The sequence below is a fragment of the Sinohyriopsis cumingii genome, chromosome 1 (assembly GCF_028554795.1).
Source record: "Sinohyriopsis cumingii isolate HCF-2022 chromosome 1, ASM2855479v2, whole genome shotgun sequence".
NCBI lineage: Eukaryota > Metazoa > Mollusca > Bivalvia > Unionida > Unionidae > Sinohyriopsis > Sinohyriopsis cumingii.
The window spans coordinates 68050516-68075518 of record NC_142961.1 but is presented as its reverse complement, the minus strand read 5'-3'; the positions used below and the strand labels follow the sequence as shown (position 1 = coordinate 68075518).

The 25003-nt window shown below is 36.5% G+C and overlaps 1 protein-coding gene across 1 annotated transcript in view; it reads left to right on the top strand.

Moving 5' to 3' along the window:
- The first annotated feature begins 381 nt into the window (after nucleotides 1–381).
- The window catches only part of LOC149807062 (uncharacterized), a 50960-nt gene continuing 26338 nt past the window's right edge, over nucleotides 382–25003 (top strand). The window contains exons 1-6 of the mRNA XM_089961374.1: nucleotides 382–535; nucleotides 10115–10234; nucleotides 18492–18620; nucleotides 19987–20106; nucleotides 20508–20717; nucleotides 22887–22955. Coding sequence (XP_089817500.1) covers nucleotides 478–535; nucleotides 10115–10234; nucleotides 18492–18620; nucleotides 19987–20106; nucleotides 20508–20717; nucleotides 22887–22955 — 706 coding nt within the window. The 5' untranslated portion in view covers nucleotides 382–477. The remainder of the gene's footprint in view (nucleotides 536–10114; nucleotides 10235–18491; nucleotides 18621–19986; nucleotides 20107–20507; nucleotides 20718–22886; nucleotides 22956–25003) is intronic.

The following is a 25003-nucleotide window of genomic DNA, read 5'->3' as shown; positions in this document are numbered from 1 at the left end:
TTTTAGCAAAATGTGTAGATGCAAATGATTTTGTGACCTCGGTGTAGACCTGAATAATTTTTTGCAACTTTCTGTTGTACATTGACATCGAAATGGTTTAGAAAAATGTGTACAGGTATATTTTATATTTCTTTGACGTTGTAATCTCTCGTCCGCCATTGGCCATAGCATCCATCCTACCCCGAACCTAATCTATTATATAAGACACTGTTTTCAACATCAATTGATACTGTGTGGTTAATTGTTATTTCGATGTTTGCTGTTCATGTACGTACATGACCATCATGAAAACACTTGTACATCTGTTGATCGATGTACTGCGTCACGTGATGCCTGGCATGATCCAGCCAACTCCAATCCACTTGAAAAACAAAGTCTGAGTGCCACTCACGCAGCATCCTTCATAATTGGTTTTAGCGGCCAGTAGACGCACATTATAGTTCCAGAGTTTTGTCTTAAGGGGTCCGTCTGCACTAAATGGCCAAACTACTAGCCGCTTTTGTGTTTGTGTTAATATGGATTTCAGCAGCATATGGTGAGTGGTCTTACAAATTGTTAATTTGTTTTGATTTATATAATAATAGCACAGGCCATTAACTCACTGATCATACCTAAGCCATTGAAGACTGATGAACAAACCATACGTTTTATGTAAAGCTATCTCCTTGTTTACAATATTAGTGAGCTCCGTGCTTCTTTTTTTTTTTTAAAACTAACCGACATGAAAACGAGGCAAGACATACAAAGAAACTTGCAAAATTGTAATCTTTACTATTAATGACGAAATTTGAGCATTTTATTCTTCGAATAGCGATGTAAAACTAAACTTATATATATATATATATATATATATATATATATATATATATATATATATATATATATATATATATATATAAGTTGCATAGTATCCTTATTGTGGTACAAATCCTTATCTTCAGGATTAGACAAAAACATCCAAGGTAATTCAAATAATCTATATGAACCTGCATATGTCTAAAACTCAGTTTAGGGCAGTCTAGAAAAAAGTGCAAGCAGTTTTGGCATGCCGCATGAAACGTTTGGTTTTTAGTGACAAATGTATTTTGATGAGGTAGTGTGTGTGTATGTGTGTGTGTAATTTTAACGTAGCTTTAACAATTTTCCAGTCATATCCCTACGATATCTGCAGTGTGGTAGTTTATAGTGATGTCTAGCACTGGGACATCATGCTGCAGACCTGTAACATCATGCCCCACCCAGTCACACCAGGCCGACCACTCGTAACACTACGTTCTTAATGCTGAGCGCCAAGCCAGGCAACTGTTGGTGCCATTTTTATAAGTCTTTGGTACAACTCGGCCGGGTTTCGAACCCGCGACCCCCGCATTCGAGGTGGACACTCTAACCACTTAGGCCACCGGTAAGACTGTTGTAGCGCAACTCTAGTACGATGTAGTATCCAAATGTTGAAGGTTAAGGTCAGCCTTATCCTGATATAGTCTTTAGAATTAGAGCAATTCTTTGATCTTGGTAGCAGAATGTTACAGTGTTTTGTAAATCCCTATACCGACTTGAATTAACATATGATAGGGTTGTCCCTAACGTCTGGTGTGAGATGGTTACATTCGATGACAGATTTTGGTAAGAAATGACTTTTGTACAAATTAGTCCTAGTAAGGTATTTATTACTTACATGTTGGGGCCAAGGCCCAATTTTAGAAATTTATCGTGAAATGTTAATTTCCAAAGTTTGTCACATTTAGCAATTATGTGCAAGATTATTTTCAAGGTGTACGTGCTAAGTATTGAGTTTTTGTTTATAAGCATTTTTTCTTCTTCTCCTTTACATTTAAGGAACTGATATGTGAAATCAATTTTTGAATGTAGAAGTAGTTAAGTGTAATGAATTGGGTTTTGGCGTGTGTGTGTTTTGTCGGCTTTTTGTCGGCTTAAAAAAACCTGTTTTATTTCACTTAAAGACCTGTGTTCTTTTAGAACACCCGAACCGAAAAATGTATAGGTAATCAAAGTAAAGTTTCCATCAGTGTCTTTTTCACATTAGTGGTATTTGTTTTTGAGACCTGGTCAATGTTCCACTGAATAAATTCCAGTTCTACTTTCTAATGTCGAGGGAGAGGAGTTATTATTTAGGCTTTCCTATCGACGAGGATAAAATCTGTGCGATCATTCAGCAGATACTACGGAGTAGGCCTGTACCATCCAGTAGATACTAGGGATTAGGAATAAATCAGTAGATACTAATGATTAGGTATAAATCAATAGATACTAGTGATTAGGTATAAATCAGTAGATACTAGTGATTATGTTTAAATCAGTAGATACTAGTGATTTGGTATAAATCAGTAGATCCTAGTGATTAGGTATAAATTAGTAGATACTAGTGATTAGGAATAATTCAGTAGATACTAGTGATTAGGTATAAATCAGTAGATACTAGCGATTAGGTATAAATCAGTAGATACTAGTGATTAGGTATAAATCAGTAGATACTAGTGATGTAATTAGGTATAAATCAGTAGATACTAGTGATTAGGAATAATTCAGTAGATACTAGTGATTAGGTATAAATCAGTAGATACTAGTGATTAGGTATAAATCAGTAGATACTAGTGATTAGGTATAAATCAGTAGATACTAGTGATGTGATTAGGTATAAATCAGTAGATACTAGTGATTAGGTATAAATCAGTAGATACTAGTGATTAGGTCTATGTCATTCAGTAGATACTAGTGATTAGGTCTAAATCAGTAGATACTAGTGATTAGGTCTAAATCAGTAGATACTAGTGATTAGGTTTAAATCAGTGGATACTAGCTATTAGATCTAAATCATTCAGTAGATGCTAGTAAAAACGTGTAAATCATTCCGTAGATACTGGGGTGTAGGTCAAAATCAGTAGATACTAGAGATTAAGTCTATATCATTCAGTAGATACAAGGGAGTAGACTTATATCATCCAGTAGATACTAGCGATTAGGTATAAATCAGTAGATACTAGGGATTAGGCCTATATGAGTAGATACTAGAAATTAGGCCTAAATCAGTATATACTAGGTATTAGATCTATATCAATCTGTAGATATTAGAGATTAGGTCTTTGTCATTCAGTAGATACTAGAGATCAAGACTATATAATTTCGGTAGATACTCGAGATCAGGGCTATATAATTTCGGTAGATACTAGAGATCAGGACTGTACAATTTCGGTAGATACTCGAGATCAGGCCTATATAATTTCGGTAGATGCTAGAAATCAGGGCTATATAATTTCGGTAGATACTAGATATCAGGCTATATAATTTCGGTAGATACTAGAGATCAGGGCTATATAATTTCAGTAGATACTTGAGATCAGGGCTATATAATTTCGGTAGATACTAGAGATCAGGGCTATATAATTTCGGTAGATACTAGATATCAGGCTATATAATTTCGGTAGATACTAGAGATCAGGGCTATATAATTTCGATAGATACTCGAGATCAGGGCTATATAATTTCGGTAGATACTAGATATCAGGCTATATAATTTCGGTAGATACTAGAGATCAGGGCTATATAATTTCGGTAGATACTATGGGTTACGTCTAAACTCTTATATACAGAACATACTTCTTTGGGTTATATTTCAGGTTCTGCACTAAATCAGTAAATTCTGAAGTACTTAAAAGGGTGGTAAGGTGGGGTTGAATCTAACGTTCATCTTTCTTTCTCTCTCTCTCTCTCTCTCTCTCTCTCTCTCTCTCTCTCTCATATTCAATAACAAGAAAATCAGTGTTGTAGTATGTCTGCATGGATTATCATCCATTAATCTCTTGCTAATATGAAGTATAATATTGTGATAAAAATTATATTTGACGACAGATTGCCCGACACTGAATTTAATTATTAGCTAATTATCATAAATTAGCGTATTGCTATTATTTAGTATTAGATAATTGAAATGTTCTCGCGTCTTGACCACTATAAGCATTCATTTGCGAAATATTTTGGCCTACTGTGTATAGAGCACTATACTCTTGATGGATAGGAAACATTTTTCTCGCCTTCTCAGATTAAATACTAAGTATTCATTTTCATACCATAACTGCTTGCATTTTAATGCGTCCCTGCCAGATAGCGCGTTAGTCCTTCCCAAAAACTCTTGTAAGTAAGATTGCACACACACACACACACACACACACACACACACACACTCGTAGGAAAATGAAATTTGATATGCCGGCATATTCCATATTCAACATATAACATGCTGAAGTGTTTTTTTTTATGGAGTAGTAACGTAATACATACAGTGCAACTTGATTTATAGATCTAGGTGTGTAAATCAGGATGTACCTTGAGTACCGGTCTTAATGGTCATTCCAGGGACACACTCAGAAGCTCTGATTATTTCTTTCAAGGGCAGCCAAAGAATTATCCTTAAAGATTGAGGTATGTTGTAGTTCTGTATTCTAATCACAAGATTTGTGTTTTGAGCAAGTTCTCTGACATATTGGTGACCGCTCTGGTGGCCTAGTGGTTAGAGCGTCCGCATCGGATGCGGGAGGTAACGGGTTCTATCCCTGGCAGAATCATAACAAAGATTTATAAAAATGGAACTAACAACTGCCTCGTTAGGCGCTCAGCATTGCGAGGTCATTGTTATGGTCGGCCTGGTGTCAGGATAATGTGACTGGATGGGACATCATACTACATGTATGCGGCATGATGTCCCAGTGCTAAACTTCACTATAAACTGCCAGACATCGTAGCGATCTGACTGGAAAATGGTTAAAACTACGTTAAAAATCCAAATCACACACACACACACACGCACGCACACGCACGCACGCACGCAAACACACACACACTCCGACATATTGGCGAGGTTTCAATCAATGACAAAAAGATCAAAAATACTGAGAAGCAAAGCTGTATGAAACATATCATCTTTTAAGCTTTTAGTTATAAACTGGTAAAAGAAGTATCTACATTGCGCTGACAATATCTTAAATTCTTGTTACTAAAATTAATTTAGTACTAAAATTAATTTAGTAGACAGGTTAGTCAGTGCGTCGAGATGGGTTGCACAGAGCACATAACGTTTTATACAAGAGCAGGAAATAAACTCTTTAGCATAAGTTTGTAAGTGGTTCACCAAGTAAATAGTCTTCACTGCAATTCAGGCTTCTCATTTACTAAATGGTATTACTTGGAGACCATAGTTTGCAATCATGACTTTTTAAGCTGCTTACACATTTTGTAAATATCGTCTATCAAATATATAACCTTTTCGAAACTGAGCTGTCTGATTTTAAAAGAATGCTCAGCCATGTAATAATCTATTCAATATTTTATGCTGAAAAATGTATGTGATTAACAAAATACATTTAATCAAGCTGCGAAAAGTTTATAAAATCTGAAATAGCCCAGGACGAAATTGGTCCACGGTAAATTAGAATTTCGAATAAAAAACGACTAAGTGACAACTGGTGCAGCCTGCAATTCGTCATTCACTGGAGTATGAACAAGCTAGTATCTAGGGAAAGGTCTCCAACCTTTTTGAGGATGAGGACCTCTTCTTAACTTAAAAAATTACTCTGACCCCAACATGCTATAAGATGTACTTTTAGGCTCCCTAGGAATAACCACACAGGTTCGCATTATCTAAATTTGCTGATCACTAACCACTAAGTGGAGCAGAAAGTTAACATTTTTAGAATACATGGCCATGGCTGACAGCATTCTCTCCCGGAGTGCTCTGTTCTTTTCGCCTAATTTTAATTTTATTCAGCGCAATGAACTCTGAAACTATTGTTGGCTACCGCATGGCGAATGTGCCCGAAACTCGCATAGTGAAAACTTCTGAAAAGAATCCTTGTGATGTCAGCCTACCGGATTAATCGCTACTTTCGCGAACAAGGTAAATTAAATAAGAGAATATTTAGAGACGCATATCTGACCCCCCCCCCATCTTTGCCCTTTTGGGATGAGGATAAACTGGTAACCAATGTCGGTTGAGTATTGGAATTTATCTTCCGTACCCAGTATATTTTAAAATATATGTCTTTAACGAAGTAGGAGGAGTTGTACCACAAATGCAACTATTGAACTTGAACGACGCATTTCATGTACAAAAAAGTAGATGCGAATGTATTCCCACCTATAGGCTCCGCCGACGGACATTGAATAAAAAATCCCAAAACGTTATGAAAATCCACATACCACCCCCCCAATTATATCCCGCTGTTTTAAGTCTCGTTCTTAAACAATGCATGAAGAGTTTTGTGACAACGAACTCACGAACGCCTAGACAGTCAGCATCAAATAATTCTGGCCTTTTCCTTTGACACTCGCGGAGATCATTATTTTTAAAAGTTTTTATTTAGTCTCTTCGCATTCATGCAAAGATTTCACATCTAGCTCTTCAGTTTAAGCGTATTGGATGAGACAATATTTTTATTGGATGACAAGGTATTAAATGCGTCAGTGAACTAGGCATTTATGTGTATACATGGATAAGGCATTTATGTGTATACATGAACAAGGCATTTAACTGTATCCATGGATAAGGCATTTATGTGTATACATGAACAAGACATTTAAGTGTATATATGAACAAGACATTTAAGTGTATGCATGGATAAGGCATTTATGTGTATACATGAACAAGGCATTTAAGTGTATACATGGGTAAGGCATTTATGTGTATACATGAACAAGGCATTTAAGTGTATCATGGATAAGGCATTTAAGTGCATACATGAACAAGACATTTAAGTGTATACATGGACAAGACATTTAAGTGTGTAAATGAACAAGGCATTCAAGTGTATGCATGAACAAGGCATTTAAGCATATACATGGATAAGGCATTTAAGTGTATACATGACCAAGGCATTTAAGTGTATACATGGATAAGGTATTTATGTGTATACATGAACAAGGCATATAAGTGTATACATGAACAAGGCATCTAAGTGTATACATGAAAAAGGCATTTAAGTGTATACATGGATAAAGCATTTAAGTGTATACATGAACAGGCATTTAAATGTATACATGAACAAGGCATTTAAGTATATACATGAACAAGGTATTTAAATGTATACATGAACAAGGCATTTAAGTTTATACATGAACAAAGCATTTAAGTTTATACATGAACAAGGCATTTAAATGTATACATAAACAAGGCTTCTAAGTGTATAAATGAACAAAGTATTTAAGTTTATCGATGGACAAGTTATTAATTGTATCCATGGACAAGGTATTCCAGTGTATCCGTGGAAAGATATTTAAGGAATGAAATAATGACGAAAACAATGAAGTATGCATAACGACTAATATTCACCTTGTCCCCAGCACGTCTTTATATGGTCAAAGGTCTTTTGTAAAGTCAATATATCGTAATCAAGTAGCTTCATTCAAACTATGAGTCACTTGACCGAGATGGAATTTGACTCGTATCCGTTTTTTTTTTTTTTTTTTACAAGCAATTAATCTAGTTTCAACACTTAAGCCGCCACTACTTTTAAGCCGTGTTTATTTTTCAATAGAAAATACGCAGAATTCTCCATTACGAGAAGGTTTGAAGGATCAGAGTCCTGTTCGGATCAGCTATATATATATATATATATATATATATATATATATATATATATATATAGTGTCTCATTAGCAGCATGTGCCAGTAGGAAAGGAAACTTTTCACACAAAATAATTACCATTATCACAGAACATCAAATCCGTTTCTTCTGGCAGACTAACCAATCCATGCAAATTTTACCAGAATATGTTCAGTGATCACGGACCACACAATCCCAGTTTCAATAATTTGCTTTAAACTAATATTAGTTTCTAACAATCATTTGCATAATTTCACCTCAAAATTTAGACAGAGAACAGGGAAGAAAGGAAACGAAACAATAATGGATTTACATTATGTAATGAATAAATATGGAGTATATATATATATATAGATATAATATTATTGGAATATATGTAGCATATTTCAGAGATTATCGAAAATATGCTTTTCGTGCAAGTCACCAAACGTGTATGACGTGGGTAATCTTAGAGCATGAAACAGCTTCGTATCATATAAAAGATCACGGACACCCGTTTCGTTTCGTCCAGCTTAGTTAAATATGCTTCGTTGTGTACGTGGTGTCGGGACTAAAATTTATTAATGTTTCCCTTTTTACATGTCATAAAAGCAACTGAGATCTAATAGCATCTAAGAAAACGTTTGGAATATGTGCTCGGAACACATGCCATTGAGACTCTGGAAAGTTAATTTTTATTTTCATTTTTAATTATGCTCGGGCAATCATTACTCTAGTATCACCCACGCTTAACGTTGACTACGGGACATGGGAAAGGGTCGCAGACCTTAATTCTAGATTTCCTTTATGCTATCACTGACCTATCCTCCTTCGAACACGTATCTCGAGTACGGGAATTAATTATTAGAACGCAGGGCTAAAATACGTTGCTCTTTATTTGAATGCATTTCTAGGACCTAGATTTAGGGTTACGCATGAGTAAACCGCGATCTCCATTTAGTACAAGGTCTCCAGAAATCGAGAACGCGGTTAAGTAAAAAATATAATAAGCTTGTCTTTCGGGGCTTTTGTGCGTATCAAGTATACAATTGTTAGTACACGTTGTTTTCTACTTTGTAATTCCTGGGTCAAATAAAAATAGCCTTGTCCTTGATGCCAGACATCTCGTGGGTTTAGGGAGGTCAAATTTAAGATAGCCATCGTGGCCGGGGTGTGGAATGGGAATGGAGGTGGGGTTGGGATGGAGTTTAATTATTTTTATTAAAATTAAACCTGCTGTACACACCCGTCGATTAGATACTCCCAAATTTAAATATTCAGGTAGGAGTGCTCCCAATTTGCCATTTTTAGATGGCCATGTTCAGGTCATTACTTTTCGGCAACAAAGAGCGCTGGCCATTGTTGTGACTGACCATGTTCAGGTCATTACTTTTTGGCAAAATCGTATTCAGTCTCTATGTTGGTCCGTTTCGACAATAGTAGTTAGAGACAAGTAGTTTTCATTTAAATATTTTCCAATCGCTATGCTACACCTACCTTCTACCATCTGTAAGACAGTTGTTAATTGTTGTTGTAGTTGTCGTTGTAGGGTTAAACGCCATTTTTCAGCACATGATAGGCTATACATGGCGGCCAGTATTAATGGTGGAAGAAGAACCCAGGAAAACCCCTGAAAGAATCATCGACCCACGAGAAGCTACTGGCAAGCTTTCTCACATACCCACATTAGCCGAATCCGAGACTCGAACCCATGCAGACAGAGCTGAGATGGCAGTGATCCGTAACGGAGAGCGCTTTAGACCACTCGGCCACTCGGGGCCCCTGTTAATTGTTAATTAATCGACATTTCTGAGGAAGCAATTCAAAATCAACCCGGGTTATATATGAAATATTATACACTTGGAATGACAAGCATTCCTAACATGCGCGTTTTAACACGCGCGTGTTAATGTAACATAGTGTTTACCATGTCTATCATCCAATTTTCATGACTTGTTTACTGCCAGCCCAGACTTTTCTTTGATTATAACATTTTTCAAATAAGAATTAAGATTTTATTCCCCCTGCCCCCAGCAAGAAAGGATATACTAATGAGTGGACGTAGTCATTCGGGCTTTAGCAATTGCTTGACAATCATCAGAACTTTGCAGTTAACTCCTTTCTTACTTCTTTGTTAGTAAAATATAAGTATTCATTTTGGCAGTGTGTTCATCTTTACAAAATAAATAAATTAATAAATGATATGCCCGCACATCAGATGGAGCTAGATTACTGAACACAATTTACTAGTATCCTATTGGTCGATCGAAGGATCCATTCCCCTTTAAGTCAAACGCCCGTTAACTACTGCTATCGACAGCATGGTGCGAGTCTTACGTGATGACAGCGTGGCAGAACCTGTGTCACCCAGTTTTGTGAAATTTTCGGCTTTTACTAAGAATTCATTATAGTTTTAATGAACGTTTTGCCAAATAATAAAATCTTTGGCATTAATATAAAGTCTATGCTAGCGAGTTCTTTACCCTCGGGATCCATCAACACTAAATGTATATTACCTGCAGGACAAACATGTAGCCCAAATCAGTTCCAGTGCCAGGGAGGGGCCTGCATCCCTGAGAAGTGGAAATGTGACGGAAGAGTGGATTGCGAGGGCAGTGACACTTCGGATGAAGAGAACTGCTGTAAGTAAAACCACACAGGTAAGGCTGACCATAAGTATCAAAATCTCAGCCAATCAAGATAGAGTTCGGAATCACGAGGCGAGATAATGAAATTTCGCCGATATTGGCCGCACTGTTGCTAATTTTATTGCCTCCTATGAATGTCGCCTAGCTTTGTCAATAGGTCTTTATACCGATTGTTATTCGATCTGTGTACTCGAGTAACGTAGATATCTATCGGTGCTAATGGCCGATATTACAAAACTGAAATATATATGTAGGTACAATCTCTCTCTCTCTCTCTCTCTCTCTCTCTCTCTCTCTCTCTTGTCACTGTCCCAATGGAAATATCGCTACACTCGTAGTAAACGTCTTCGAACTCATAAAAATTCAGCTTGTAGGAGTTATGCTTTCTCTCCTTCTTGTCACTCCCATTTCCATCCTTTTCTCTTTCCTCCATTTATGGTGTCTTTACTTCCTTCCGTTTCAGCAGACTTGTGACTCTCCTCTTTGCTTTAATGTTGGGACTTCTTATTTTCTTCTCTTTTTCCGCTACCTTCGCCACATCCTTGGTTAGTTGTTGTTTCACTGTTAGGGATGCGTCCTTGGTTTAAACTGAATCCTTCTTTTCCTCTATTTCTACCGACTCCTTTACATTTCTGTTTAGGGCAAATCACTAGCTTGCTAATGTGAGTTTGTCCTCTGCTCACTTATATTTTACCGTTCTCTTTTTGTTTTTGGCAGTTATTCGGCGCATGCCTGTGTTCCCACAGTGTTTGTATTTCCTGTAATAAATGCATTCCTTTTACCATGTTTTTATTAGCAAGCCATGTAGACAAAGGACTAGCTTGATTCTCCTAATCTCCTCCTTTTCTATTTCCAATATTCTTGCTCCGTTCTTTATAGGGCTTCCTTTGTGGGTCCCCATTCTGGCGCAAATAACCTTGATCTTGAATTTATTTTCAAAGCGTTATACAGTGGCTGTTAGTGAATCTTACATGGCAAATCTGATCTGTGTAATTCTTCCGTCTCTCTCTCTTGATTTCCCTCAAAATGGGTTATGGTTCCTTGACATTTACTGATTCTTATCCTCTCTGCACGCGTCCGTAAGGGGCTATTGGTTCTGTTCCTTTTGGTCTTAGAATATAACACTTTTTTCCATTCCTGTTTAAAGGCCTCCGCTAGATATAACAAAACTGGGTTTCTCAGTTCTAAAGCCACATTAACCTCCGCCATTGATGTTTTCATTTCTAAAGGGCTCTCTGGCGTATCAGTTTCCTGAGCACCCCCTGGGTAAGAACATTCTAGAAAAGGCCCCTCCTTCGTCTCAGTTCTTCTCGCTTTGAAGTATTTCTGCAATTCAGCTATTACATTGCTACTGCTATATGCGGCCTTGCTTCCCCTTGGCAGGGTACACTTGAATGAGTTGCACGAGGTATACACGGATTTGAAAATTACTCAAAAAGTTATTCTATTTTGTGTTTTATATTTTCTATGAATTTTCTAATAGTCCACTGACCTTCTAAAGCACACTCGTTGTTTTCTCCGAAAAGTGTTAGAATCCTTTCTTTTCGGCAGACATATGCGTTGTTCGCTTGGTTCTAGCCATAGGTGCCGAATATTACAAGATTTTGCAACTCAGTAATTAGTGTCACAATCAAGTCTATTCCATGCGTGTAACTTAGTGTGCATACAAAACTCGACCCCTCCACCGTGCGCGGCAACTCTCAATGAAATATTTTATAAGAGTAATTTAAAAACCTACCACTAAACAATCCAACAGTCGTAAATACGTATGAATAATTTCGTAATAGTGTCTGGAGTAGAACTGTTCACGCGGATGACTTAAACATATTTGTGTTGCTAACAGTGCAACTGGCTAGAACGTGCGAGCAATTTATTGTTTTCCCCATGCTAAGAAAGAATGCTATCCTAATACAAACTGTTTAAGATGCCCGATATGTGTACAAAATTATTTTCATAAATACGTATTATGATGGTGATATTGAAAGTAGGAAATGCGAGAAAAGGAAAAATAAGGTAGAAAATTGAGCATCTAGATCCTGTGTCACAGATACAGGAAAAGATTTATTCAGTCATTGTTGCGATTAAACCGTTATATGCTTGTAACCTGCCTTCTGTATATGCACACAGTAGTGTCACTTAAACCTGCTATACAGAGAAGCTGCTGTAGGTGGTTGCGATTATTCTAAACATGTACGTGCACAATCGATAGATTTCTATCACTATGCCTATACAATCGATATTTTTCTATCACTATGCCTATACAATCGATATTTTCTATCACTATGCCTGTACAATCGATATTTTTCTATCACTATGCCAGTACAATCGATATTTTTCTATCACTATGCCTGTACAATCGATTTTTTCTATCACTATGCCTGTACAATCAATGTGTTTCTATCACTATGCTTGTACAATCGATATTTTTCTTTACTATGCCAAATGTTTTTGAAAGTGTTACAGTTTGGAGCAAGAAGTTGTTCGAACTCCTCGAGCGATATAATTTAATGTCTATCTTCCGAAAGGTTATTGCATAAACTGACACTATCGCATACATTATTTCTTATAAGGAGCATGCCTGCATGAGACTGAAAACGGTGTCAGATCTACTATGCGGTGGACATAATGCGATTTATCTCGCGTACATTAAGGTTAATCAATTCTTGTGAAAACCGAGGGGCATCATTGTTGATAATCCAATTAATAGTTGCTAGGTTTTCATTGGTTATACGTTCACGCAAGGGAATAAAACCTGTTTCGAAATATAAAGTCCTTCCTTGCATTGCAAGGTAAACCACACTATGGGCAGCATCAAGCTGTAATGTTTCTAATCTAATCAAATTCTCATCACTACAACCGTTCCAAACTACACTGGCATATTCCAGTAAGGGTCCGAAAGAACACCAGTACAGTTTTGAAGGAGTTGCTTTGGAAAGCTGAACTTAAATGCTATTCACAAAGCTAAATTTCACTTTGCTATTTTGGTTAAATCTTCAGATATTTAGGTTCCAATTAAACGTTTTGAACACAAAGCTATCTGAGATTATTAAGAATGTGTAGACTTTCGCAAACTAAACATTACTTTCGTTTTCATTGTATTCATTGTAATAAGCCACTGTTTTGAATATTTAGCTTTTCCAAATCATGATTGATCACTTGTTCTTTGTCAGCATTGTCAGGAAAAAGTAACCTAATGATCAATCTTCTGCAAAAAGACGTGTTAAGGAATTCATTGATTCAGCAATATCATTTACATAAGAATAATAAAGGGCCAAATACTAAGCCTTCGGGTACTTCTTCGTTTATAATACTAGGCAATGAATCTTTAATAATAATTCTTTAATCACGATCTAAAAGATAGCCTTGAAACCATACAAGTAGAACATTATTGATTCCCATGTTCCTTAAATTCCAAGACAAGTCCTCGAAATCACACTTTGTCGAAAGCCTTCAAAAGGTCACATAAAAAAATGCATCTGTCTTCATTTCTTTTTCATGTTAGGCATGGAGTATGGTAAATTTCAGTCAGTTGAAACATTGCAGAGGTAGACTGTAAATAGCCAGATAGATACTTCTATAAATATTATTTTCATGCCAAAATTATAGAGGATATTTGCTTGGAACGAGTGACTAACGGATATATTTCTTCAAGTGAGTTAAAATACTTATGTTTTTCACCAACGAGATGAAATATATGAGGTATTCACTCGGAGCCAGCAATTTCTCTTTTAATTTTATACTCAGACGTCGGTGCAAACACTATATAAAACAGACTGTAAATGCAGATTTATTGTTGTATCGCGCATGATAATGTCATCGCTTTACCAATAATAGTCTGCTGTGTTTTGTATATATTCGCACAGAAAACATCTATAGGAGCACACTTTTCCTTTTTAATTCAAGGCAAAGCAGCACATCCCAAAAAAAATGAAGACAAAAGTATATGCATATTATTGGATTTTAAATTGATTGGACTTTGTGATAGGCGGTTATTCTTACCATTAGACCATACAAGCGTCTAAAATAGATTTTTAAAAAATAAATCTTCGTTATAATGTTATCAACGTGGCAGTGAATGTATTTATCGTATTTCACTACAGTGAGTTATCGCAGTTATTTCACTTGGAAAGTCCTATAATTCATGACCTAACGCAAAGAAAATCATATTTATGCATAATACCTTCATTTTTCCAACGCAGCTTTCGATTAACACAGTCAGTACTTGGAAACTAGGGTTTCATCAACTTTATTTTAAATACTTGTATGCCATTAGTTAATTTCCATGAAGTAGGTAAAGATTTCTCGTATAAACAAGTAGCATGCCTTTATGTAGTGACTGAGAAGTAGGATCTATTACACGAATAACACACACACACACACACACACACAGAGAAAGACAGATGACTATACAATCTTCAAATCGACCTAACTATCAAAAACTGACAAAATAGTTATTTCCCCATTGATTACTCTGAGATATGATGTATCAAAGACAGTAAAACACACTCTGTTCATAATTCTTTCTGCCCAAAGACTGCCAATGTTCTGTTAATCCAAATCGAGGCATCTAATTAATTGCAATATTTCCGTTTCGTACGTAATTGCTCCTCCGCCCATATTTGTTCTGTCTTTACGAACTTGAGGATATAAATTATCTAGCTGTATATCATGATTTTAAATCATTTCATTTAGCGTCATCAAGTTCCTGATCGGGCAAGATGGATCTTATTATCAACATTCTTTTTCAATATATAAAATATTCAATTTCGCTTCATAACTTCAACAATTTTCATTTAACTATCGCGAAAATTTTATTGTGCATTCAGAAAGCCATGCGTCGTTCAGGGAGAAATAACACTGGTTTCAATTGAATATTCGTACTAATAATTGACAAAGAATTATTCCTTGTTTCGTGAGGATTCTTTTTTAATTGTTTCAGTTCACTTGGTAAACATCTATGAAGAATTTGTTCAAGACCACTCATACGTAATTGTAAAATTAATTCGTGTTTAAAGAAAAGTAAATTTAGTTCTTTAAATAAAAAATGTTCAGTTTTAAAGTGAATTAAAATATTATTTTAAGGTTTAGTTTACTTTTGAGTTTTGGTGCCGCGGACAATACAAATATTCACCACAGACTCGAGTAGTCGTTTAAATATATTGAGAATTCGGACGACTGATCTTAAAGATATTGAAGTTTGACCATATTTATCACTTCGCAGCTTCAGATTTTTCTGAGCGATAATCCACTCGTTGGGAAGTTTCAAGGTCACCCAAATCGGAACATGCTTGAGCTTCTCCGCCAATAATAAAAGCACATAGGAAATACTATACAGTAACCGCCATTGCATATCCATCCATGTACCTTCTTTACCGAAGGACGCCATGTTCACGTCATAGTGTTCCCGTTCCGCTTCTCTCATAGACGAAGAATTTATACTGTATTTGTCTTACTTCGTCTTGCGATATTTATGGCAGCACCATTTCAGTTTCATACCGTAAGGTCTAGAGTCATTGAATTCATCTCAGTACTCAGTCTGGTAAATAAACTGTGTCGAGTCACTGTTTTTAATAAAATGTCGTTGAGGGACTTTGACCCCAATACAGCCTAGACATCCTTGTCCCACTACTGGAGTTTCCAGAATAAAGTACGGTAATCTATTTTTCCGGTATATATGTTTATGGAACCACTACAAATACAATTTTTCTCCATTAGCGGGATACACAAGGTCCCATTTCAGAAAACGGGACAACCTCATCTGTCTTAAGATGACTATTCTCTTGCAGGTTTAGCCTCTGAGAATTGCAATCTGCAAATATCAGAACAGTGGGCTCCTGACCTCGGTTTGGGAAGTCAGATGGGTGCAGGGTCTTCGTGAACATTCATTATACATCGGTCTCTTGGAGATGAACTTCCCTCCAACGGCACGGATGCCTAAAGTCTGGGTAACAGAGTGTCGTCTGGTCCAGGTTGATTCCACGAAGTGAGACAAGATAAGGTTTGATGACTGAATATAGCGGTGGAAATGCACAGGAAAATCTGTCCCAATGTTCAAGCAACCGCGAAAATGGGTGTTTTCCTCCAAACCGTAATTATTGAACTTTCATGCCTCTATCATTTTAAGCAAACCCTCAGGGAAAAGCACTTCTCAGAAAAAGTGGTCGAAAGAATCTCTTAAGCGAGAAGGCTCACCACTTTAAAAGCATACTTAGGGAAGTCGAGCAGAAACACACCACTTCGTTAAGAGCCCTCAGTGCCACCAATAGATAACTTTCTCCTTTGGCTCGTTGAAGAGAAGTAGTTAGCTCCTATCACTATAGCAGGCTACCTTCCTACGATCTCAGATACGTTTTATCATCATGGAAAGGAGAATATAGACCAAAACAAAGACCACTCTCACATTTGACGAATTTGAGTTGTCTCGACCGAATAATTTTGCTCTGTGTCTTAAGTGGAATCTACACTGGATTCTGACATAGTTGAATAAAGGACATTTCGAACCTTGGTCTAAAAGCCTCTTTGTCTTGATCTCGTGCAAAACCAATTTCTTGGCCGTTCTTGCTACATAAGGCAGAATCAGTGAGATGGCCGCCTGATCGTTGATCAGATCAATATGGAGTCCGTAGCGATTGCTCGATTTCACTTAAGAAGGTTCCTGCTTTCATTGCTAAAACTAACCTCACGCTGATGGCGAATCAATCCTTTTATCGTGACATATATATGGGGTGTGTGGGTGTGGATGTGTTTGGGTGTGGGTGGGTGTGGGTGTGGTAGGGTGTGGGTGTGTGGGCGTCTTCGATAACACGTATCATAATAGCGGTATGCGCTCAAAGAATCCCATGAGTTACATTAAACCTACTGGAGCCTGCATATCCGCTCCAGTAATAACTGATTTATAAACGGGATTTGACGGCAGTCCGTCTTCCCAAGTGGAGACTGCTCTTGTCTGACTTCAGCCATGTTGGGAAGCGACCTTTGAGCGATATTGATGCCTACGATAAGTCTGAAAGAAGTAGTGGGGGGGGGGGGACCGCTGGATTTGCGATGTATTGATTATACTTCTAATATATTACTGATTGTGTAAGAATTACCGAAGAAACATATTTTGATCCAAAAAATGTTTTCTTTTGTTTTATGTTGTTTTGTTTTTTATGCAGTGAATAAAAATTAAAAAAATTGTGCAAATGAATCCATCATGATGTTTTTGACATAATTCTGTTTTGCCTAAAGTACTCCAATGTGTGGCTGTGCTCTTCGCCATGTTTCAGGCGGTTCCCCCTTTTGCGTTCTATCACTCAATCGAAGTGTTTCCTAGGAGTATTTTAGTAGAAAAGCCACGAAGTATTCTAACTGAAGGGATGACATGCCTTTTTGTAATGTATCTTTCAAGTTTCTCGTAAAACAATATTGATCTATTCTATATGGTACTCAAGAATTTTTTTCCGCGTGAATAAATATACATCTGAAGATTTGTTTCGTTTCTCACACAAACGATGGAGAGCAAAAAGAAAATTTATTTAATATGGTTCGAAAACAAATAGCTACTTTTATCTTGCTTCCCACCCCCACGTCGTTTGTTATTGACTCTCAACGTCTATTTTCGCCGAACAAAAGTGCTACATGTCTGCCCAGGGTGAACGATCACGCGAGATTCTCATAAATATTTGAATGAGTGGATATGGGTGATTGATAGTAAAGGACAAAAAAATGTAATGCTAACAATATACCTCCATAAGCCGGAATATACTAAACAAAGTTGCCGGCTAGACTATTATTGTTTTTTGTGTGTAAAGAGTTCTTGCAAATATGGCGCCATCTTTTACATAAGTCATGAGTTGTGCCAAATGAAACAAGTATAGCTTACTTTAAAAAGTATGCAAACATAACTTTTGGGGCATAACCAATGTATATTTCTGTACAAATTACAAGTAATAAATCAACTACATCTTTAGTAGTCGCTTGCTGTTCTTTAATTTTTACACCATCTATTTATTATATAAACGGTTACGAGAACAGCTTTTGTTTCTCTTTGGAATCATCGACACTTAATAAGCTGTAAGGAACGTTTTGAGAACGATGCCTTTATGAGAGATTGATAGCAGGCATCGTTTAGACGTTTTGTCGCAGACGTTTAAGTGCCAGTTTACAGAAATAAAGTTTGCACCAAAAAACTCATCTAATGCATTATTTGTGTATTCTTAAGTCATTATTTAAATGAATATTATCATTTTGTTCAATTTGCATATCACAGTGGAAATAATGGAAGTTTGCCCCAAAGAGCAGTATCAATGTAAAGACAAAAACTGCATTCCCAAACGATGGGTCTGTGACGGTCAAAATGACTGCGGAGATCGGTCGGACGAAATTGAGTCGCTCTGCGGTAAGTCTTTTTGTCTGTCAGTCTGTCTGTCTGTCTGTGTTGTCCTGTCGATATATTTGTATATCCTATCTCTCAATTCATATATGTATCCACACTTATTCCTAAATGATAGATTTCTGACGATGAGACTTGCTTTTCCTATCAGTCTGAAGAAAACGATACTCTTTGTGGTATATGTGTCTGTCTATCCTTCTCTTTGTCCATATTTTAATTGTTCAAAAAGGGACTGTACAAATAACTGCCACGATAGCACGAATGAAAAGAAAATACTAACATTTATCTTTCTCATCTATCTGTCTTCCTTCCTTATGTAACATTTATCTTTCTCTCTCTTTGCATTCCACTATGATAATGTATCTATTGTTTTCAGCTTAACTGTGAAATCAAAATAAAACTATCCGAAATCACCAGCATTCAAATGTACGCATCAGCAGTTGTATGGGAATAGAGTTCTGTTGATCAGAGCAATTGATATCCTGGAACAGCTTGTATATATTACATGAGACTTAATTGAATTATGTACAAATAGTCGAGTAATAGAAAGATTAAATTAAGACTTTGTTTGTTTGTTTGTCATTTTACTGCACATCAGCACTTTATAGGTTATCTCGTGTTCAAGCAAGTAGAATACAGTTCCTTACCTAAAGACACATCAAAACATCCGATTCGGGCATATCCGATGGTGGGATTTGAATCTGAGTCATTCTGGTCTTGAGTCCAAAGCCTTTTTCTATGTGCCACCTGTTTCTAGTTATATCTCATTATATCACTTGTTCGTCTTTTCTCAATATGTATTTCATTGCAGCTTTCTCATCTATCTGTTTTTCTATTTCTGTGTATAGTTGTTGTTTTTTTTGTTTTCGTGTGTGTGTCACCTTGATATTTATCTTTTATTGTCAGCTACATTATGTTCATCCTGGAACAGACTGCACAGTATATCTGAAACAAAACTGAAATGAATTTTTTTTTATAAATTATCGAGAGATGCATATCGTATGAAATCATTCCATCAACGCAGATGAAAATCGTTCTGGAATTCCAAAGTAGGTTATTCTAATTTCCAATGTAAATGACGGGACTTTACTGAGCCCGAATTCTTTTATAACAGCTGTCATTAAGGGACAGTAAGTAGTTTGTTTAACACACACCCAACAGAAAATACGGTAGACCTAGATCTGCCTTCGCATAGTGCACCAAAAGATCTGTCCCAACTCTGTTCGCTTTAAATCACTGGATCAAAGAACGGCATCGACTCCAGTGCATTAAATGAAGGCAGACCATAGTCAACAGTGGTTGCAGTTAGGTTCGTTTAATACACCGGTAAATGAGGTACAACTATCAAATATTCTATCCAACACTGTTCCAGGAAAACGCTGTAAAGATGACGAATTTGAATGCAAGCAAAAGGAATGCATTCCATCACAGTGGCGATGTGACGGTACGGTAGACTGCGGAAGCAATGATTCGTCGGACGAAGATAATTGCGGTGAGATGCAGTTCACAAAGTATGCTTTTTCATCATTGTTATTACCTTCCAAGTGTCTGTTGTCTTTCTAGTTTTTTATCCATTAATCTTTATTATTCCATCAGATCCCGCTTTCATTAAGTACATGGACTTTGAGTTAAACTCGGCTCAAGTTTTTTTTTAATGCTGACTAATTGCTAAGTACGAAAGAGTATAGGGTACATGTATTAAACCTTCATTTTGAAACGAGCTAGTTATTCTGAGACATAACACTGTGATGCTGACCGTAAAGTTGATTATATAATTTATTTTTACAGAGGGATAAAAAAATTAGTTTAGAAAAAAATGTGAGCTTTAACTAACCAAGAAACAAAATAATATTTCATGCTTTTATTCTAACATTCAGAATTGTGCTTTTGTAGGAAATGAAAACAAAGGTTTGGAACACTTGTTCAGTTTAGCAACGCCAAGCGAGGAACTAGCGTTTGTAGGAAATGAAAACAAAGGTTTGGAACAATTGTTCAGTTTAGCAACGCCAAGCGAGGAACTAGCGTCCACAGATTCTAATAAGATAGATGGTCATACTCAAGCCAACCCACTACTTCATGAGAGCCCAAGAACGGAGAAAAACGGTAAGATATATTCACTAATGTCTTGATTCAAAAGTTATTTACTCATTATTTATTATATAATTGAATATATTTTTACCATACTGATGTCAATGTTCTTCACTAGTGCTAGAGGTCAGATAGACCATGTGACATTTCGGCTGTTTTTTATCTATATGTAATCATGATGTTTGATGTTATCTTCGCATTACTTTAATCCACAGCATTTTGTTCATGTTTTTGTACAAGTTTTCATTAAAATAGGCAAAACCGTTGGAATATTAACACACAAGTCACTTTCTTGGTATCCATAAATGTGGGTAGCGCATATTTAATCAACAAAAATCTACCCGTGATATGTGATATTTGGAAAACACCTACATTGTTGAAAGTTAGCATGTTAGTAGTAATATCGAAGTTAAGATCTTGAAACGTCTCGATTTTAATTTTACTTTTAAAGGGTTATATAAAATCAGCTCGGGCCTACATTTCGTTCTAACAAATTGTTTACTTTTTAAATTTTTGGTTTGTTTCTTCATCGGTTGCCCTCTGGTGAACATGCTGATATTTTGTTAAGCTTTTGTTGTTCGAATTAGAGATTAAGCTTGCATGATTAGAGTTACATAATGGAATAATTTACTTTAATATTGATGAGTTTTAGGTCGCCGTGATGAATTGTTAGACAACGCAACTAGAGTGTAGTATTTATTATAAAAAGTTTTGTTCTATCTTTTTTTTTCTTGAAATAAAAAAAACTTGCTTCTTGGACTGTCTTTCTCAACTTCATATCTCTAGATTACCGTAACAGCAGAATAATGTACCCAGCAAGTATAATGTAAATACATTAGTATGTCAGACGATAATAGACTGTATTTCCCAATTTGTTGTCGTATAATAGGATAACGGCATATCCAGATTTTACAAAGAAAAAAACCCAAAGAAACAAATAAAAAAGACAAAAAGAAAAAGACACCCTCCAAAAATACCCCCCCCCCCAAAAAAAACAAAACAAACTTCAGTGTACGACATGAATCTGTTTTTGTCGGTGATATGACCCCTTTTTGTTTCCTGTGCATCTATTGTGGGGAGAGCGGGATGGGGTGGGGTATCGGCGTGAACGCAGGCATCAGTTTGATTGCATAATGCATGCTTTGAGAGAACAAATTAACAATAATTTACTTCAAATAAGTTTATCATATTATTTTCTTCATGGATATTCTTAAGTCAGACTTCATACATCAAAAACACGTTATGAGGTCTGTTCAAAGCAGATCTTATTATTCCTAGAGGCTAAAATATGATGGCGTCACGTAACGAAGCAAAGTTTGTAACGTTTTATCACTTTTACTGTGCATTTATATTTTCTTTTTCAAAATATGTCTATTTCAAAATGTATAAAATTCGTGAAATTAAGATTGTGTTCAATGTAAAAAGATAAAAAATCGCGCTTCAGGCTGGTCAAATTTTGGACGTATGTGAGGATTTAAAGGTCTGAAAATAGGGCTTGACTGTGAGTAATATGGACACTCATAATTGTCTGAGGCACAAATAGCAAATAGACTTGGAGAGACTGTGTTTTGATATTTTCAGGTTGATTTTTATCGTAATTAAAGACTACTAACGGGATCGAGTAGCCACACCTGTACAGTTTTTAACGTCCGACAATGATATTTTAAAAATCGTCTTACTATAGGAAGCCATGTAAATTATTTTATTTTTCTTTGAATTAGACTGATAACTTTTCATGAAGACTACTTCAGCGTGGAACACCAGTCGATTCTTTGACTTACGTAAAGGTGATATCTAACAGAAGATACCGTTTCAAATACAGAAGTGATAAACAGCAAACTAGTGCCCACCAAATCTAAATAAATTTGTGCCTTGACAATATGAATGTACTGCTCAGACATTTAGATCCCAGTTTTCGTTAACGTTGAACAGCGGTTGTAAGAAAGCTCCATTTAGAGAAAACCACACAAAAATCTCTTATTGTGTGGGCATCTTTTGTAAAATTTTTGTTTTGTTTTAAATTTAATTAATCACATAATTAAACAACCTTTTGTGTCTTTCTGGCGTTTCAAGTAAGGGAAATAAGAAATATCATCGAGACTATTTTCTATCGCAAGTTTATTAGCTGCATAGGGGTATTGATAATTATGCTGTAATTGTAGTATAATGTATTCATGCTTACAGAGAATGATCACGTGACAAGCGATATTCGAGATGCCGAGAGCACCATAAATGATACAGTGTCATCTGATGGTAAGTCAATGCATGAGTATTTTGTGCATTGCCCAAGCTGAAATATGGAGATTGGATACCCTGGCCGCTGGTGGCATCTGTCTGTTAACTGTCACATAACGAAGATTGCAATAGACCGTTGACCAATCTAATCTTGAGCTAGGTGTACATCATTACGTATAGTTACCGAATTGATTGTTTTGTTGAGGATGGACACGGACACGAAGTCGTCCAATGTAAAGATTGTTGAATTGAGTGGGTTATTTAGGTAGTTTTCTCTATTTAACACTTGTAATTTGAAAGTTTATGATGATATCTTCCAGCGGTTGTACAGAGTCACTGTAGTGACCAGAAATGGGGAAATAGGACCCCAGTCACTACGGAAACAAGCCAAGAAATGTAGTAAATCTTGTCTGAGTTTGCTTTGGGTTACTGTTTTTGACTGAATCTTACATATTCGCTATCACTGAACAGTTTGTCTCTATCTTGACACAGGCAAACACAATGTTCAGTGATGAACTAAAATAGCACACGTTTCTCGAGACTGTTATGCAGCTTCTCACAAGGAACCCCACCACTCTGCCAATTAACGCAGTCCTAACCGACTTCACTTGAATGACCTATTTAAATCGTATAGACTTTATAATTAACTGAAGGAATATCACGCGTTGATAGTTTGGATAACTCTTACTGTTTGTACACTGCTTACAATGTCCAATTAGCCTTAAGCTTCTGCTACCAACATACCTCGCATCTTTTTTTATGTATGACGGCAGTAGGTTTTCTCACGCGGTATATATGGAAAGTCAATATTTCCGATCTCCTTAATTCCCTCTAAATAGTTACAGCCTGCTCGCTTGCACTCTCAGGCTTTCCGGACGACATTTCACTGTGCAAGTTAATCTACTTCACAGGAGAACAGTACTGCTTGCCAGGTTAGCATTCGTACTCACCGTGGAGGAGGACCCAAACTTTTGCAATAGGAGGTATCCACCTTTCAAGGTTGTAATGGCCGTTATCAGACATGGCGTGGCAACACACACACACACACACACACACACACACACACACACACATGAAGACATTGCTTATGTGTAGAAGATAATGGCTGATATACTAATTTTAAAAAGCCAAAGAAAATGCACCAAAAGTAATAAAACAAGAAACTGTCATATAAATTTGTAGTTATTGCAGGATGGGTATTAGAAGGTCCTGCATATTAGTGTTCTGTACAATTAGTGAACAGTATGTGAGTGCTCGAAGTACTCCCATTCCCAATTACAGTATCAGCCTGATTGTACAATTATAAAAAGCCATGTTTGTTTTTGATTTATATATGATGCCCATACGCGGGAAAACTGCACGTCCAACCGCACGCACGTTTGAAACCGTCTGTCCCTCAGTGAATTTTTGATAACGGGATTCAGCCAAAAATCATTTGTACTTAAATCAGGGCTAAATGGAGGATGTGGCAAGGTTCTTATGTTGTGTTCATTCAATACGTCTGTCATGAGGGCGGATTTATAGGTCATTGCATTGTCATGGAGTAAATTGGTACTTTGAGAACCGGTGCGCAGGTTTCCATACAAATTTCCAGTGACACTAGCAGAGTGAGGCACGGATACCTGGACGGCCGGGCCTTTTGCATCGAAAACTAATACGAAACACTCTTGATAGACTACGTCGAACGAGTGGTGGTCGGTGATCTTTTCCTCTGATCCAAACTGTATTAATGAGTCGGGTTCAAAAAGTAAATCCATGTTTCGTCGTCTGTGGCAGTATCTTACAAATGTCTCTCTTGAGTAATTTCATGTTTGGTGAGCAGCTTCTGTGAGAATTTAATCCGAGTCCGACTTTGATTAGCCGTCAACAATTGCAAGATCCATCGTGCACAAACTTTCTGAGCTTAAAATAATTCTTCAGTTTATTAAAAATAGCTGACGGATAATACCCACAATAAATATATATCTTTTATTGTGTAATGAGACTATTCATCTACTGCCTTCTTCACAGCATCCACTTCGTTCTCACTAATCGCAGATAAGTCCTCCAGAACATGGATCATCTTC